Genomic DNA, 18,038 nt, shown 5'->3' on the forward strand with positions numbered 1-18,038 from the left:
TAACCAACAGGCTCTGCTGGGGTGGTATGATTTTAATTTGAGTTTCCATGGAGAAGTTCAGAGAGCTGCTTCTGGAGAATGCCAGGCAGGAATTCTCTTCAATAATCAATGAGGGCAGACTAGTTGCGAGAACATCACTATGGGCAGGGCCAAGTGCAACAGACTTAACAGCTAGAACCATGGCTTCCATGCTCACCATGGATATCATCCTAATTGCAGCCTTCTGGTCTTCCCTATGAAGTCCAAAGTACAATTCAGGACTTGCCATTTGAGGGTCCCTCTCAGTTCTCAGACCAGATGGACAGCAAGTTCCTTGAACTTAAGGACTCTAGTGCCACCCTAAAGTCCTTGGGCTTGTACGTAGCTGCCCCAGTCAGAAAGCACTACTGGCCCCAGCAGATGCATCGGTATTCTGATCCACCTCCTCAGCAGGAGTTGTCCAAAGAGAGGTCCAGGGGTTATAGGCATATGCATCCCCCTTCTGCTGTTTTGGCTCCAGCTCCAGGCCCTTCGAGACACCCAGGAAGTACAAAACATTCATTTTAATGGGCTGGTCAAGGTTGCCATGCTAGTCTCCATCTCTCCAGTCCCAGACTCCCTCACCTTCACAAACCATCTGTTGCACTTCCACAGTGCTTGATCCCAAATTACTTTGGACTAGTGGGTCTTGAACTCTGTGGAGGGTAGGATATATGCTCCAGTTTGCTTCTATTCTTCCCCTTCCCTCTTCTGAGACCATTCTCAGGAGCCCCTCATTCATCTCTCTTCAGTTGGAAGCCACAGAGTGGGTTCCACATGGTCTCCTTTGATATCCCTGGTACCACCCACCACTGGGCTCAGGCTACCTCTCTCCAGTCCCAACTGGTTGTTCCCCACTGATGTTGGACATTTCAGATTCTTTCTCTTCAGATTCAGAAGTGGATTCATCTGTATCCCATTCAAGACAGAAGGCATACTCTCCATCACAGACTTGGGGACTGCAGGTCATGCAACAGTCACAGCACTGGCCACCTCCTTCTAAGGAGCAATGGCCCATTCAAGGCTGGGTCCCAGGCCCATATCAGTGGCCATTTCGGACACCGCAGGACATTCTTCTAGGACCTCACCCAACTGTCTCATTCTTTGTCTTCGAGACTGCTCGGGGGGATTGGCACTGAGAGCATCATTCTCCAGTAACCAGTACCAAGCAGACAGAAGTCACTCCCCACCACAAGTCATGGAGCAGCCACCACCTCAGAATCCTGTGACATCCTCTTCCTCGTGGCCAGACAAGGCTGTTGAGGTGGCAAGCTATTCACCAGCCCCAGAGAACCACTGGGCTCATCAAGATCTATTGAAAAGGGTGGCCTCTGTTCTTGACGTTCAAGCAGAGGAGGTGCGTGAAAGTTTTCACTAGTGTCATTATGGTATCAGCCAAAGTGACTGCCGATTACTGAAGCCATTATGGAGTTGGTCAAGGCACTGTGGCAGACACCATCTTCCTTATCTCCTACAGCAAAGCAATTTGAAAGGAGATAATCCATCCCCTCAAAGGGTTATAAGAATTTCTGTTCTCACCCTCAGCCAGGTTCTTTGGTAGTGGGCGGTGGCTGCTAATAAATGGGAAAAACAAGGACATCAAGCATCAATGCTGAAAGGCAAAGATTTGAAGAGAATAGACTTGTTTGGACGCAAACTTTATTCTATAGGGAATCTAGAGCTCAGGACTGCAAACCAACAGGCACTCCTGAGCCACTGTGACTTCACTCTCTGAGAAAACAATATAAAATGTTTAAAGACAAGCTACCAGAGGACTGTAGGCAGGACTTTGCAGTAATGGTAGTTGAAAGCAAGCTGGTTGCAAGAACTCTCCAGGACAGTTTTCGGAAGACAAGTGATAGGCTCCACAGCCTAAAACAGGGATCGGGAACCTTTCCGAAGTGGTGTGCCCAGTCTTCATTTATTCACTCTAATTTAAGGTTTCGCGTGCCGGTAATACATTTTAACGTTTTTAGAAGGTCTCTTTCTATAAGTCTATATAATATAACTAAACTATTGTCTGTAAAGTAAACAAGGTTTTCAAAATGTTTAAGAAGCGTCATTTAAAATTAAATTAAAATGCTGATCTTACGCCACCAGCCTGCTCAGCTCAGCTCGCTGCCAGCCTGGGGTTCTGTTCATCTAGGCCAGCAGCGGGCTGATCAGGGCCTGCGGACTGGACCCCAGACCTGGGGGTGTGTGTTTCAGGGGTCAGGGCAGAGGGCTGGAGGAGGGGGTTCAGGGCAGAAGGCTGGGGTGTGTGGGGGGGAGGTTCAGAGATCAGGGCAGAGGGCTGGGGGGGTGCAGGGCAGATGGCTGGGTGTTGTGGGGAGGTCAGGGCAGAGGGCTGGGGGTGTGTGTGGAGGTGCAGGGCAGAAGGCTGGGGTGCTCGGCTCGTGGGGGTGCTCTCAGCCCCCTGCCCTGAGCGGCTCATGGCAGGCGGCTGGAAGGGATATGCCCTGTTCCACCCCCTTCCCCCAGGCTCCGTCCCTACCTCTCTCTTCCTCCTCTACGGAGCTGTGTGCACGTTGCCGCTCTTCCCCCCCCTCCCCCTCGCTAGGGTCATCAGCTGATGGGCACAGGGAAGGAGAGGAGGAGGGGCAGGAAAGCACCACGCTGGGGGAAGAAGCAAGGGAGTGGGGAAGCTTGGCTGCCGCAGAACCAAGCTTCTGCCTCCTGCCCCCGCAGGAGAGAGCGGTGGGCGGGGGGGCTGAGTGGGGCTGGGACTGCAGCAGGGAGCTGCGTGCCACTCAAAATCGGCTCGTGTGCTGTAGGTTGCCGACCCCTGGCCTAAAAGATTCCAAGGTGATATTAAAATCTCTTGGAATCTAAACTCTGGCAACAAAGAGGAAGCAGTTTCATCCTCAACAGCCTTACAGTGCTCCTCCACCCTCTGTCTCAAGATCCACCAAGGAGAAAGGGCAGGGATTATAGGAGACATCTGCTGCCCTTCTCTTCAGCATCAGTGGGCTCATTCTATCCAGCCACCTCACCCAAACAGACATTATGATATGTTGGTCGAGGTTAGTGAACCAGTGACTATAGTTCCATTTGTTTCCACCCTTTGTTTACAAATAGCTTATCCCATTTCCTAAGTGCTTGGGCCCATGCAACATTGGATCGGTGGGGCTTAAGCGTGATGGAACTGGGGTGTGCCCTCCAGTTCACTTCTCCTCCTCCTCCTCCTCCTCCCCACCTTTCCCATCTCTCTTCAGGAACTACTCTCATGAGATCATCCTTCACCAGGAGATCCAATCACTTCTTCAGGCAAGGGCCATAGAGGAACTCCCGTTCACCTCAGGGGAAAGGCTTGCACTCCCTCTGCTTCCTGATCCCCAAACAAATGGTTGTCTTGGACCTATTTTAGATCTAAGAGAGCTGAACAAATTTCTGAAGAAAATAAAATTCTGCATGGTCACTCTAGCCTCGGTTTATTCCCTCCCTGGAACAGGGGGACTGGTATGCTGCCCTTGACTTAGAGCAGTGGTTCCCAAACTGGGGTTCGTGAACCCCTGGGGGTTCATGAAATGTTACAGGGGGTTCTCGGGAAAAAATTCCCTAATGGCGGACAGAGCTGTCCCTAGGGACCCCGGCACGGGGCCAGCAGCCCGGAGCCCCTAGACTTCCAAGAGCTAAGCAGATCAAAGCAAGCATATCTATCACACTGAGGAGATTTAAACTTCAAGACTCCTTATAAGAAATGGAAAGGGAGGTGGATATTTTTTGCTTTTTAAAATTAAATAGGCAGCTAGTATTGTTTTTAAAATTATTATGAAGAACAAGTTTAAGCTTTGTTGTAACGTGCGTTGTTTGCCTGGACTGCTCAAGACCTGAATGCTTGTGTAGGAGGAACTCTTTGAGTTGTCTTCTTAAATATCTTCATGCTGTTTCACATCTGATACTCCTTGATGAAACATATGAGCCTGGTCTTATAACAGGCTTATTCAAAGTGATACAAGCTACGAAAGTGAGATCTTGGAAGAGTGTTGCCGTTTTCATAATGTAATAAAAATACTGTAATGATAAATAATAATTAATAGTGTGTAATAAGCATGTCATAAAAACAAATTTTATACTTCCAAGATCACTGCTTTTATAATTTATACTCAGGTAAAGGAGAAAATCCCTGGAAATATTCATTTTTAGGAGGGCGTTCGCGAGACTTGACATTTTAGTGAAAGAGGTTCACAGGCTGTAAAAGTTTGGGAACCACTGACTTAGAGGATGCTTACTTCCATGTCACAATATGGCACAACCATCGGAAGTTTCTCAGATTTGTGTCAAATGGGTTCCATTATCAGTTCACGCTGGTCCCATTCAATCTCTCGGGTGTTCGTGAAGTGTAGGGCGATGGTGACAGAACATCTACGAAAATCAGGAATCCATGTGTTCCCGTACCTGAATCACTGGTTGCTCAAGGATCGGTCTGAGGCTTAGGTGTTATCCAGTGTATCCACTGGATCCTATGTATCCTGTCCACATTCAATGCACTGGGGCTACCATAATCTAGGTTTGAAGCGCAACAGGGTTTGGTGCTATGACTGAAGTGTATTCTCTCACCATGGCACACAGCTGCCTCACCCTTATAGGTCACATGGCAAGCGTGTACCTATGTGATTCAACATGCCAAGCTGCATCTCAGAAAGCTGCAGGCATCAGTCTACGCCCCAAGTTGTTATCATCATTTTGAGAAGGTGGTTCGAGTACCAGTGTCGATTTTGTCATCTCTAGATTGGTGGATGGACCCTCTGAAAGTCTGTGGAGTTCCCTTTAGCCCCCTCGTTACCAGCCCTCACTTTAATACAGACACATCAACCCTGGGTTGGGGAGTTCATTTGAGGTCCCTGCAGACTCAGTCTCTCATCATCTCAGAATCTAATGACTCATATAAATGTCAGGGAGTTAAGAGCTGTGTGGCTAGCCTGTTCAGCTTTCTTCCTGTATATAGTATGAAAGAAGTTGTTCATTCTGATAACTCTGCAACTATGTGTTTTGTAAACAGATAGGGAGGAGCATGGTTGACCTAGCTATGCTAGGAGGCAATTCGCTTCTGGAACTTTTGCATAACCAATTCCATTCATCTCAGTCCTGCTTACTTTCCAGGGAAACAGAACACTTTGGAAAATCAACTGAGCAGAACCTTCTTCAATCGCCACAAGTGGTCTTTATGCTTGGACATTACCGAATCCATCTTCCAGCTCTTGGGGATTCCCCACATGGACCTGTTTGCAACAGAGTCCAACAGAAATTGCCATTGGTTTTGTTCCGAGGGAGGTCTCAGCCCAGGCTTATTGACCCATGCTTTTCTGCTACCCTGGAATGACCCCCTCCTGTAGGCCTTTCCTCTGATTCCCTTGCTGCCCAGAGTCTTGTTCAAAGTCAAACAAGACCACGCTCATCTCATCCTCATAGCACCAGCGTGGACTCGACAACACTAGTACTTAGCCCTGCTGATCTTGCAAATCAAGCCTCTGCTGCCTTTCCTGTTGGATCCAGATGTGATTTCTCAGAACCACGGCCGCCTGTTCTATCCCAGTCTATGATACTTACACCTAATGGTTGGGATGCTTCATGGTTAATGCCTTTGGAGAGATCTGTTCTAAGGATGTCCAGGAAATGCTTCTGAATAGTAGAAAACCCTCAATTTGGAGCATTTAACTGGCCAAATGGAAGAACTTCTCTATTTGGTCCTGTCAGAAAGGCATATCACCAGAGCATGCACCCCTGAACCTCGTACCGGACTATCTTCTGTACCTAAAACGTCAGAGTTCGGCAATTAGCTCTGTATGAGTTCTTTTGGCAGCTATCTCAGCTTTCCATACCTCAGGGGATAGAAGATCCTTTTTCTCCAATATTGTTGACATATTCCTAAAGGGCTTGGATCAGATAGGGTCATGCACATGGGGGTACAATCCGTGCTCGAGATCTGAACTTGGTCCTAGCAAAGTTAATGGGACCACCATTTGAACCCTTTGCAACTTGTTCTCTGCTCCACCTTTCTACGAAGGTAGCATTTTTTTGTTGCCATTATTCAGCCAGAAGGATCAACAAGTTGAGACCCCAATTGTCAGAAATTCCCAATACTGTTTACCATAAGGATAAGTTTCTTTCCCCTCACCCAAAACTTCTCATAAAGGTAGTCTCTTATTTTCATGTTAACCAGGCGATCTATTTACCGACTTCCCATGAGCACAGAGTTGAAGAGGTACTTCATTTATTAGATGTGAGAAGGGCTTTATTTTTCTACCAGGAATGTACTAAGTCCTTTAGATCCTTCACACAGTTATTCATTGTGGTTGCGGACAGAGCTAAGGGCTGACCAGTTTTCACTCAGAGAATCTCATCTTGGATCTCTTTCTGCATTTGTTTATGCTACCAGTTGGCTAATATAGACCCACCAGCTAAAGTATTGGTGTATTCTGCTGGAGCACAAGCAACTTTGGCAGCTTTCTTGGTGCAAGTGCCAATCATAGAAATTTGTAAAACAGTAGCTTGGCCATCAGTCCACACTTCTGCTTTTCATTATGTCATTTCCTGTCAGTCCAGGGATGATGCCAATTTCGGAGAGGTTGTCCTACAATCACTGTTCAGGTAGACTGCAAGTCTATCTCCATGTTTGTCTGCCTGTGAGTCACCTGCAGTAGAATGGACATGTGTAAGCACTTGAAGAACAAAAAAAGTTACCCACTTTCTGTAACTTGTTCTTTGAGATATGTTGCACATGTCCATTCCATGACCTGCCCTCCTTCCCCTCTCTATCATCGTCTGTCAAGTATGAAGGAGCTGAGGGGGGTGATGCAGTGGCATGTGGTGACAGGGTGTTTGAGTACTTGTCATGGTGGTATTGTTTGAGGAAAAAACTGTTACCTACCTTTCTGTAACTGTTGCTCTTTGAGATGTGTTGTACATGGGTACTTTTGAGGCAAAACGTTTTCCAACAACTGTGCATGAGGCACGCACACACCTACAGTGGAATGGACGTGCGCAACACATCTCAAAGAACAACAGTTACAGAAAGGTAGGTAACAGTTTTTTCTCAAACAATACCACCATGACAAGAACTTTTCTTTAGGAAACTCTTGGTTGTCATAAGTCTGGAGAAGAAAACATTCTGCTTGACTTGGCTGTTTAATATTTTTACTTTTATATTATCTAGTTTATGATTTTTATATTAACTAGACAGCATTTCAAGAGCTTTGGCTAAGGGCATGCTGCTTTAACTAATGATTATGCCTCTAAAAACCTTTAATACTCATTTCTCCGTAGGCTTGCCTTTCATCACTGCTCCAAATAAATTTGAAGCTCTTGCTGCTCATGATGCTCTAGTTGAACTCAGTGGGGCAATGAACACTGTGGCTTGCAGTCTGATGAAGATAGCTAATGATATTCGTTTCTTGGGTTCTGGACCACGCTCTGGTCTAGGGGAACTCATCCTGCCTGAAAATGAACCTGGAAGCAGCATTATGCCAGGTAGCGTATCCAATAACAAATGTCAATTACGTTTGTGTAGCAAGTAAGAGTAATAATTATTATTAACAAGTATGTATAGAACTGTGACAGAGTTGAGTGGTAAAATGGTATGAAGCACTAAAATGATGCAGTTTTTGACAGTCACTGATCGTCCATTTTTGTCCACAAAAATGTGTGCAAGTAAAATTATTTGCTTTATAACGTGTGTGTGTGTGTGTGTGAGAGAGAGAGAGAGAGTGTGTAAATGCTTTGGAGAGATGCGGTATAAAGGTTTAGTTGGCAAGTGTCTTGGAAGAGTGAATTTTTTATGCAAAGGTTTTTATTGTCACAGATTTTTAGATTTACCCTCTGAGTACAAATAGCATCTCTTATTCAGTTTGAAAAAACAAAGGTGGATTGGCTTGGGGACTGTGGACTAAATTTCATCCTTCCCAACCAGGTGAAGATTGCATGAGGAAGAGCAGCAAGGGAGGGGAATAAGGACTTCGAAAACTATTCTTCTTCCACTTTCTAAAAAGCAATTCAAAGCAGGCCCTTCATGTGTTGAACTGATTACTGCAGATGGAATAGGTGCTTGTGTGTGTGATCTTTGTCTGTTTAGTTCCACGTATAAATACAAGCCATTGTGGCAGGTTGTGGTTTTTTTCTTTCTGCGCAATATTTTTAAATGGGAGGGGTTTTAGGATTGAAACATGCACAGTAATTTTTTGATCCAAATGGCCTTTGTTTCTGATTTCTTTCCCCTGAAGTAAATTAAGCCTTTGCAGGTCATTTCTCCATATTGAGGATAAGGGTGGCAGCCAGCTGCACAGTTCCTGTGCTCCTGGAAGGTTGCCAGTGCAGCCCTCATCTTAACAAAGTTTGGACAGCCCTGCTTTAAAGTGTAATCTTGCAGCTCCTCCTTTCCTCCTCAAAGAAAGGGGAGAAATGTAATTTTTAAAAAGTTTTGATTGTTTTGTGGGAGATAGGAGGGGGAGTACGTTTCAGAATAATAACCTTCGTCTTGAGTAGTAAGGCATTCTGGGAGGCAAACAGTTGTCAAGGCCATACAAGGTAAATGTCTGACAGGCTTCTCACACCATAAACAAATCCTAGTTGTTATCAGAAAAGTGCAGTGGGTTTAATAAATCTGTGCCTGTATGTTGTTCACTGCTTGACTGCTGCCTCTTTTACATGTTTCTTGAAATCACATTTACCATTTCTGAGAATTTAAATTCAGAAAACAAACACTGGAGAACTTTTTTTTTTTTTTTTTTTTTTTACTTTCCCCTTCCCTCCCCAACAGGAAAAGTAAACCCTACCCAGTGTGAGGCTGTAACCATGGTGGCAGCTCAAGTGATGGGAAATCATGTCGCTGTTACAGTGGGAGGCAGCAATGGACATTTTGAATTGAATGTTTTCAAGCCCATGATCGTAAGCTCAAAACATTTTAATTTTTTTTAAATTAAAAAAACGGTTATCTTACTGTATGTCCTTAGGGAAGAATTTCAGTGATTGCTTGGACAGCACAAGCACCAGAGAGGCAGAGAATATTAATTTTAGAAGAATCTTAAATTCTGCTTGGTGATAAATCAAATAGCTCATCATTTTGAGAGATAACTGGCTGTCCAATATGTAAGAATTGAGTTTTTGTAGCACTTTATCATAGAAATGCATTATAAACTCTAGTTATCATAGTGCCCCTAGGAGAAAAGGGCAGATGGCAAAACTGAGGCAGCAAGAATAAGGATCTGTGTCAGAGCTGACGTTTTGAAATGAGGAATTCCTGTTTTCTATTCCAGTGCCCAGAAGACTTTGTTTTGTTGTGCAGTCCCTTTGGCCTTCCTGCAGTACACACCCCAATTGCCTGGAAAGCCATTTACCATTGTACCATTAAATTAATTAACTGTTCAGATTCACATTACAAATGTTTAAAATGTAAATTCAGGATAATAATCTTGGGCTCGGGGCCTCTAAAATATTTATCTTATGCATTTCCTAGGAGGACATATCAGAATCTTAATGTGACCATTTCCTTACTGTGTTTAAAGGCAGAGGCACAGCTGAGCAGAGGAGTATATAGCATACGCAGTTAATCACTTTGACACTTGAAATTTCAGGCTAAATCATACCTATATTGCTTCCAGTAAAAATTTTGTGAGAGTTGAATCCACATGTTGTTAGATTCATTCTGCTTCTGGGAGGTGTCAAGGCAACAAGTAGTTCATTTGCACACCTATCTTGTCTGGGTGCTTATTCTTCCCTCTAGACTGGATTGTGCAGGGCATGGAGAAATAGAAGGAAACCTGTTTAGTGTAGGTGGGGAAAGAAAACAAAGGACTGAGGGGTCTATCTTACTCCATGAAGGGTGAGTTAGGAAGAGGAGAGGAGGAGGAGGAGGAGGAATGAACAGAGGAGAAATTGAGGGAAAGAATAGAGGCAAAAGCCTAAAAACAGGGAATTGTGGAAAAGGAAGACCAAAAAGTCAAAACAAGAAGAAAAAACAAAGGTAGAAGATACAGCAGGAGAAATCATTAAAATAACAGTGGTGCTGGGCTTACAGAATAAGCTACATGATAGCAGAAAGGTCAGGGCAGTAAAAACAGTGAGGGGGGGATGTAGCAAGCAGTATTTTGTTTTCTTGCACCTGGCCATTTATTGTCTGCTACTTTTTTTTCATTAAGGGTGTTTTAAACAAAATGAAAAGACTTTCAAAAGCTGTATGTACTTGTCTATGAATCTCCTAAATAGACCTAGTAAGGAATTTTTTTCATTTGAAAAAAGCGTCTTTCTTCAAAGTCTCTATCTAACTTTGATAATAATAATAGCATACTGACCAGCTATAGTGATATTCCCAATAGGAGATATAGGTGTCCCTTTCCATTATTATTCTTTACTAAACTTTGGCTTTAGTGCTATCAACTGGATGCTGTTTCGGAGTAATTGACTGCCAGGGGGTATGCCAATTGTGCATCCACTTAATCATTTTAAATATCTTTTATTGATGTGTGTAAAAAATTCACACTTTTCTTTCTGAAATCTAGCACTTACATAGCACATTTTTAATCTATTGATTTCTAAGTAGTTTACAAAGATGCTTTGCTTATATATTCAATAGTATGGATAATGTCTACTGCACTTAAGTGTTCTACAGGATATGAAATGCTTCACATAAAGTGCTTTTTTAAATATCAGTGACTCAATTTATATTGCAAAAGGAAGAGAGTACAGTACAGCACACAATCCTTTGCTAAAGATGTACTGTCAAATGGATGGATCATGAGGTTTTTAAGAAATGATGATGTATCAGATAACGAAAATGTTAATAGCTGCATCTAATAACTTTCTGCATTTTTTAGATTAAAAATGTATTAAACTCTGCAAGGCTCCTTGGAGATGTTTCTGTTTCCTTCACTGACAACTGTGTGGTCGGAATCCAAGCCAACACGGAGAGGATCAACAAACTAATGAACGAGTCTTTGATGTTGGTGACGGCGCTTAATCCCCACATAGGTAAAAGTCTAAGGCTGATATCTATTCATTAGAATATATAAACTTCTCAAAAAAATATAGTGACAGTTACTGTGAATAACCAAGCAGTAGATTATTCTGCTTAACAAGGTACAGTGTTTCAGACTTCCTTCTATTTTGTTCTTTGATCAAGAATGCACTCAAGTGCTTGATCAAAAATTAGCTTTTTCTTTGACAAACAAACTGAATTAATAAGAGAGTTCATTATGGCCAGGAAACTTTTTTTTTTTTTTTTTACATAAGACTATTTCTAATTGTTTACGTACATATTTTGAAGAATTCCATTACATTATGATGTTGTTATAGAAAACTAGCATAGACAATTACACAATCAAGGCCCTGTGTTGATAGGGGAACATGTATATCCCAGACTCATGAGTAAGGCTAAGTTTTTGTTACGGATATTTTTAGTAAAAGTCAGGGATGGGTCACGGAAATACGGGAAGTACAAAAGATGAAATAAATGAAGTACACCTTGTGATGTATTATCCTTTTTATTGTTGTTCACTCACAAAATTCAGTAGTACTCAGTGTCTCGCATTTGAGTTTGCATTAGTGAGGTTGTGCTTTATCTTGCACTTGGTCCTGCCTACCTGTTTGCCTCATCCATCCACACAATAATTCCTCTTCTATCTTGTTTAATCACACTGTACACATTGAACAGCATGTATATCCCAGAAGCCTTTGCATCAGGCACTATTGATAAACATGAATGTAAATACTGCTGGTGTGTACCGATATGGAAGCTGGCTAGCATGCCAGCAGCCTGATGAAGCAATGTCAGCACCAAAGATACAGAAACTCTCTTACAGGCTAAGATATGGGTGGGATTTCTTGTCTGCGAGGATGATGGAGGAAAGGGATCTTCAAGCTTATCTAAGTCCATTTTTACAGTTTGTCTTCCCCAGCCATATAAACTCTAGCTGTTATCCTCTTCACAATTTTATGAACTAATAATATTGTATAAATATTAATAACTACCACAATCGTTACTTAATCAGAAGTAGATAAAGAGCAGTTCTTCAGGTGGTTGCAGATGTGTATTCCACTCAAGTGTGCACATGCCAAGTGCATGAGAGTTGGAGAACTTTGATTGTAGGTGGCGCTGCACTCATGCCTCTGGCCTTTAGCCCCTCCCCAGGCTATTTAAGGGTGCCGCCACCCTGATCTCTTTGTCCCTTTACTGCCCATAGCTACAGTCTGAGCGTTTGGTGTGGTTGTTTCTCTGTTTTCTAGAGTTTTAGTGTACACTGCTACCTCGATATAACACGACCTGATATAACACGAATTCGGATATAACACAGTAAAGCAGTGCTGGGGGCGGGGGGGGTAGGCTGCGCACTCCAGTGGATCAAAGCAAGTTCAGTATAACGCGGTTTCACCTATAATGCGGTAAGATTTTTTGGCTCCCGAGGACAGCGTTATATCAAGGTGGAGGTGTATGTAGTTTGTTAGTGTGGTTTAGTAGTACCCTTAGGTTTAGTTGTATTAGTAGGTTAAAATTGATTTTTACCCTGGGTGATGCCGTCAGTGAGGTTAAAGCATTGTCCATCATGTGGGATGTATATCCCCAACAGTGACCCCGACCTGTGGTGTTTGTTGTGCACAGGAGAAAGTCAGAAGAAAGAGAGGTGCTCCATGTTGTTTAAAAGGAGAATTCACGTGGTGTCTGAAGCAGCACCTCTTAAAGCAGGCCATGAGGTCTGCTTCAGCACTGGCGACCTCTGCAGATTGCCTGGACCTGCACTCTCCTTCAGAGCTGGCCCAGAATGTAGCTCCCAGCTTGGGGTCTGGTGCTTCCCCTAGTGGGAAGTGGGATTGTTCTCCTTTCTTTTGTCCTCCAAGAAAGAGGTCTCACAAGATGAACTGAGACCATTCAGGACTTGGTGAGATGCCTCCTTGTCTTTTTAAGAGGAATACTGACTGGCACTGTGAATCCTCTGGTATTCGAGATGGAGCTGGGCCACCTAACCACTCCCTGATACTTACCCATGATCAGTTAGACATTGTACCATTGACTTGGTACTGGCCATGGGAGTCTGAGTTAGGTACCAACATCATCCTGCCTGTTTCTATGTCATTGGTCTACCAGGCAGTGTCAGACCTGCTCTGCCTCTCCATTCTTGATTCCCTAATAATTCAGGAGTATTTGACAGCTGGGGCAGCTGCTTTGGCTGTGCTCTCGGCATCATCTAGTTTGGTTGCAGATTGTTTCGTACCTTGACACTGTATTACGTTCCACCTGAGAACCAGAGTTCAGAGTTGTAGTCAACATCTTGTTTGGTACTGAGGGACCCATCGGTGCAGACGCTGTCTTTGGCACTGACTATATCTTTGCTGCAGACTTTATCTTTAGGATTGGTACTACTTCCGCTCAATATCTGTTTGCTCTGGGACCGAGCGGAACTGCGATGCCTCTTTCAGTACTGAAGGCACCATCTTCTCATTCATTTTCAGTACTGATATCATCTCCTTATTGGTTTTTGGATGAGGCTGGTTCCTTGCTTGCTCCTTTGGGGGTGGCTCTTCCACTATCACTGGATGACTACTGGAGGCTGGTCGAGATTGAGGACATCTTCCTCTTCTTCTTTGCTGTCCAAGCACAGTTCTCAGCAATCCTGAAGACTGTCCTTCTATCATCATCAGTACCAAATATCAGTGCTGTTACTGCAGTAGGGATAGGGGTTCCTGGCCTAGTACCTACTGGCCAACAGTATGCGTATTCCCAATGGCCCCCTTGGGATGTGGCAACTTGTTCTCTCTCTCCTATGCCAAAAGACAGCATTTCTTCTGCCATAACTTCTGTGGGAAGAGTTACTGAGCTGCAGGCCCTAATGGTGGGCTTTCAGTATACCCAGTTTTTCAAGGACAAGGTTGCCTTGAGATCTCATCATAAATTTCTCTTTAAGGTGGGTTTCAGAGTAGCAGCCGTGTTAGTCCTGTTCTCTAAGGTGGTGCCACTATTTCATCTTAACTAGACAATTTACTTATCTATATATTTTTTTTTCCCCAAACCTCATTCGAATGCTGATGAACAGCATCTTCACTCCTTAGATGTGAGGTGATGCTTGGCGTTTCACATAGAAAGAACCAAGCTATTTCATTCACCACCTTGTCTTTTTATTTTCTTTGTGGAACACAAGAGTGATCAAGCCGTCTCCACATAGACAATTTCCAGTTGGTTTTAAACAATTTCCAGTTTGAAATAACTTGGACTCCACCACCTCCACAGAGGTTAAGAGCCCATTTGACAATGTCCCAAGGAGCTTTGATCACTTTTCACAGTGATATTTTGATATTGGACATTTTCAGGGCTGCTACTTTGTCTTCGGTACATACTTTTACCAAGCTTTATACTTTTATGTCTGCATCCTGATCAGATGCAAATTTTGGGAAGGCAATCTTGCAGTCACTCTTTTAAATAGACTCCAAGCCCCACCGCTTTCTGATACTGATTGAGTTACCTGAGTGGAATACACATCTGCAACTCAAAGAAGTGAAGACTGTTACTTCCTAGTATTGTAACTGTTGTTGTTCTAGATGTGGGTGCAGATGTGTATCCCATGACCCACATTTGGTCCCTTCTGCATTGGAGTCCCAATTCTTGGCATTCTGTGCAAAGGATCTGAGGGGAGTTGGGGTAGTGCCACCATTAAATAGCCTGGGGAAGGGATAAGGCCCGGGAAACACAAGTGCTGACCCTATGTTTACTGCTAGGCAAAGTTCTCTGACTCTGGTGCGCACAGCGCACACACCCCAGGGTGGAATGCACCTCTGCACCCATGTCTTTAAGAACAACAGTTACAGTATCAGCAAGTAACTGTCTTTTTCGTTTGTTTAGTAAAACTTGAAAAATTATATTCCTGACATCAGTCACCTATTATATTGTTCCTTTTGAATCTATTTCTTTTGTTTCCTATAATTACTTTCTTTGATGGCAGTGCATTAGTTTTATTCAGTTAGGGTTTTTTGGCATTAAACTTAATGGGATTCAGTGGTGAAATTTTAATTCTTCCTCCCCAGGAGTTGTGCTTGTCACTGAATATTATTTTTAATATAGATCAACTACAGAGCTGTTCATTTTGAGTCATGCTACTCGGTGGCAACATTTATGTCTCTTAGAAGTTGGATTACTTCTCCTGCATGACTATTCTGCTATACTTATATTTTATGTTTTTAAATGTTTGTTCATGGAAGCTCAAAACCCAATCGTTAACTGCATTTTTGTGTGTTCCAATTAACTAGTTCTTTCACTGCATGTGGAAATGAATTTACTCTGTATAAGATCCCAAAGAGTAGATAAACTACCACTGAGCACAGTCAGCAGAAAATAAATGCCCTGTTCACAATAGCCATACCTATAGGCTTTTTTGAAAATACTGGTCTCTAGCGGTTAAAATTTCATAGCAAGACATGTGGCAATAGATGATCATGAAATGTTTAAGGAAAGTCATTGAATTGAGAGGCAACAAGCCTAATTAAATTTTATGTCACATAAAATTTACCTAAATGTTTTATTACCAGAATATCTTTTAATTTTTTTTGGGGGGTGGGGGGGGTTAATACTGCTTTAAACCAACATTCATGACTTCAAATTAAGTAAAATATAGTATCAGTAGTTCTGAATAGACCAAGTTGTCTCCTTTTAACAGGTCTTCTGAACACATAGTGGCCAAAATCAGATTAATCTGATGTTTCTTTTGTTTTAATTACAGGATATGACAAGGCAGCCAAGATTGCCAAAACAGCACACAAAGAAGGGACAACACTAAAAGAAGCAGCTATTAAGCTTGGATTCCTTACATCAGAACAATTTGATCAGTGGGTGAAGCCTAAAGATATGCTAGGTCCTCAGTAATTTTAACAAGTGTACTTAAAAGGAAAAAAATTAAATTGTATAAAACAAAATATTTTGCAGCTCACTTCGTTTTTCATGGCCACTTATATTATGATTGAAGTGCTTTTCCATATGGGTCATAAGGTTATATGAGGAAATTGTTCTAATATAATAAATATATGCAAATATAATAAATATTCCAAAAAGATTGATTCATCCAACTGCATCTCATTGCCAGAGATACCTCATTATTTATGTAGTTTAGATGCATGTCCTCAAAAATAATTGCATACTTGAAAGGATGGTGCTTCCAGAGCAATAGCTATACAATTAACTCTATGTAATAAAAGGCAATGCGTCTTTTATTATTGAAACACAACATAAAGAAATACTGTAAATTACTTCCTTTATGGATCATTTGATTAGCTAATTTGAAGTATAGGAGCCTTCCAGTACTGGATTGCCTGCTTTAAACCAAAAGGTAACTTTGTTCAAGAATAAAGATGAATGACTAATTTATGAGATGTCCTTGAAAATGTATTCATATTTTGCAGAACATAATTTTAATATTTGTAAACCAAGCACCTGCATTGTCAATGCCAAGAAACCCAAGTTTAAATTTGCCTTCCAATATTTTACCTAATTTCTCAAAAATCAAAAATTAAATATATAAAAACTTTGTGTATCCTAAAGGACATCAAATTTTAGACTATTTTGTTCGCAGCCTTTATTAAATAGTGGAAGTTGCGGTAACCTGATCTAGTAATACCGAGAAATCTAACCACACCCCTCAATTGTGTGCCAAAACAACAAATGGCAGACATACATCCTCAGCTAAAGAGGTAGATATTTTTGTCGGTTGGAGCTTGATACCTTACCCAGTGCTTGGCTGAGGGCTAGCTAATCGTTGGATTAGATGAAATGAAGACATAAGGCATATTGAACAAGATGAGACATTGCGGAACTTTGCATATGATAGGTAAGTTATATGGCCTCTGTTACACAAGAGATCAACTAGATCAGGGGTTGGCAAACTATGGCCCGCGGGCCGCATCCAGTCTATTGCGAGCCATTTTAAGGCAGCCCGCAAGCTCCTGCTGGGCACTCTGGCACTCCAGCCGGGGCACTGGGTCAGGGGCTGCACCATGTGGCTCCCAGAAGCCGCAGCATGAACCATGGCATGGTCCCGCTCCAGCTCCTAAGCACTCCAATGGGAACTGCAGGGACAGTGCCTGCAGATGGGGCAGCGTGCAGAGCCGCCTGGCTGTGCCTCCTGCATAGGAGCCAGAGAAGGGATGTGTCATTACTGCTGGGAGCTGCTTGAGGTAAGCGCCACTCAAAGCCTACATCCCTCAGCCTCTCCCTGTGCCCCAACCCACTGCCCCAGCCCTGATCCCACTCCTGCTCTCCAAACCCCTTGATCCCACCTGAAGCACCCTCCTGCACCCCAAACCTCTCATTCCCAGCCCCACCCCAGAGCCTGCACCCTTGCCCCAGCCCAGATCCCCTTCCTGCCCTCTATCCCAGCCTGGCGCACCCTCCTGCACCCCAAACCTTTCATCCCCAGCCCCACCCCAGAGCCTGCACCCCCAGCTGGAACCTGCACCCCTTCCCGCACCGCAACAACAATTTTGTGAGCATTCATGGCCTGCCATACAATTTCTATTCCCCAATGTGGCCCTCAGGCCAAAAGGTTTGCCCACCCCTGGACTAGATGATCACAATGGTCCATTCTGGCTTTGGAATCTGTGAATCTATAGCACCCTCAGGTAGGAGAAATACTTGCCCACTGCCTCCCTTTGAGAATGCATGGCAAAGAAGGAATTGAGCCACAAAAAAGCAGCCCTGGAAAATCTTGCTATGGGCTATAGGTGAGTGACCAACAGTATTGAAGGCAGTTGATAGATCTGATAGTATCAGCATGTACACCTGATCTTCATCAGCAGGAGCAGATCACTAGTGTGATCTGCATTCCATAACCAAATCTGGTACAGTAGAGCCTCAGAGTTATGAACAGCAGAGTTACAAACTGACTGGTCAACTACACACCTCATTTGGAACCAGAAGTACAGAGTCAGGCAGCAGCGGGGGAGGGGGGGGGAAGCAAATACAGTACAGTATTGTTAAAAATAAAAGGAAAGTTTAGAAAAAAAATTGACAGGTAAAGAAATTGTGCTTATTTCATTTAAATTAAGATGGTTAA

The 18,038-nt window shown here is 43.2% G+C and overlaps 1 protein-coding gene across 1 annotated transcript in view; it reads left to right on the top strand.

Moving 5' to 3' along the window:
• The window catches only part of FH (fumarate hydratase), a 40,700-nt gene extending 24,639 nt beyond the window's left edge, over window positions 1–16,061 (top strand). Inside the window, exons 7-10 of the mRNA XM_054018728.1 lie at window positions 7,285–7,488; window positions 8,774–8,901; window positions 10,827–10,980; window positions 15,714–16,061. Of these exons, the coding sequence (XP_053874703.1) occupies window positions 7,285–7,488; window positions 8,774–8,901; window positions 10,827–10,980; window positions 15,714–15,856 (629 nt within the window). The 3' untranslated portion in view covers window positions 15,857–16,061. The remainder of the gene's footprint in view (window positions 1–7,284; window positions 7,489–8,773; window positions 8,902–10,826; window positions 10,981–15,713) is intronic.
• Window positions 16,062–18,038: the final 1,977 nt, after the last annotated feature.

The sequence above is a fragment of the Malaclemys terrapin genome, chromosome 2, assembly GCF_027887155.1.
Source record: "Malaclemys terrapin pileata isolate rMalTer1 chromosome 2, rMalTer1.hap1, whole genome shotgun sequence".
Classification (NCBI taxonomy): domain Eukaryota; kingdom Metazoa; phylum Chordata; order Testudines; family Emydidae; genus Malaclemys; species Malaclemys terrapin.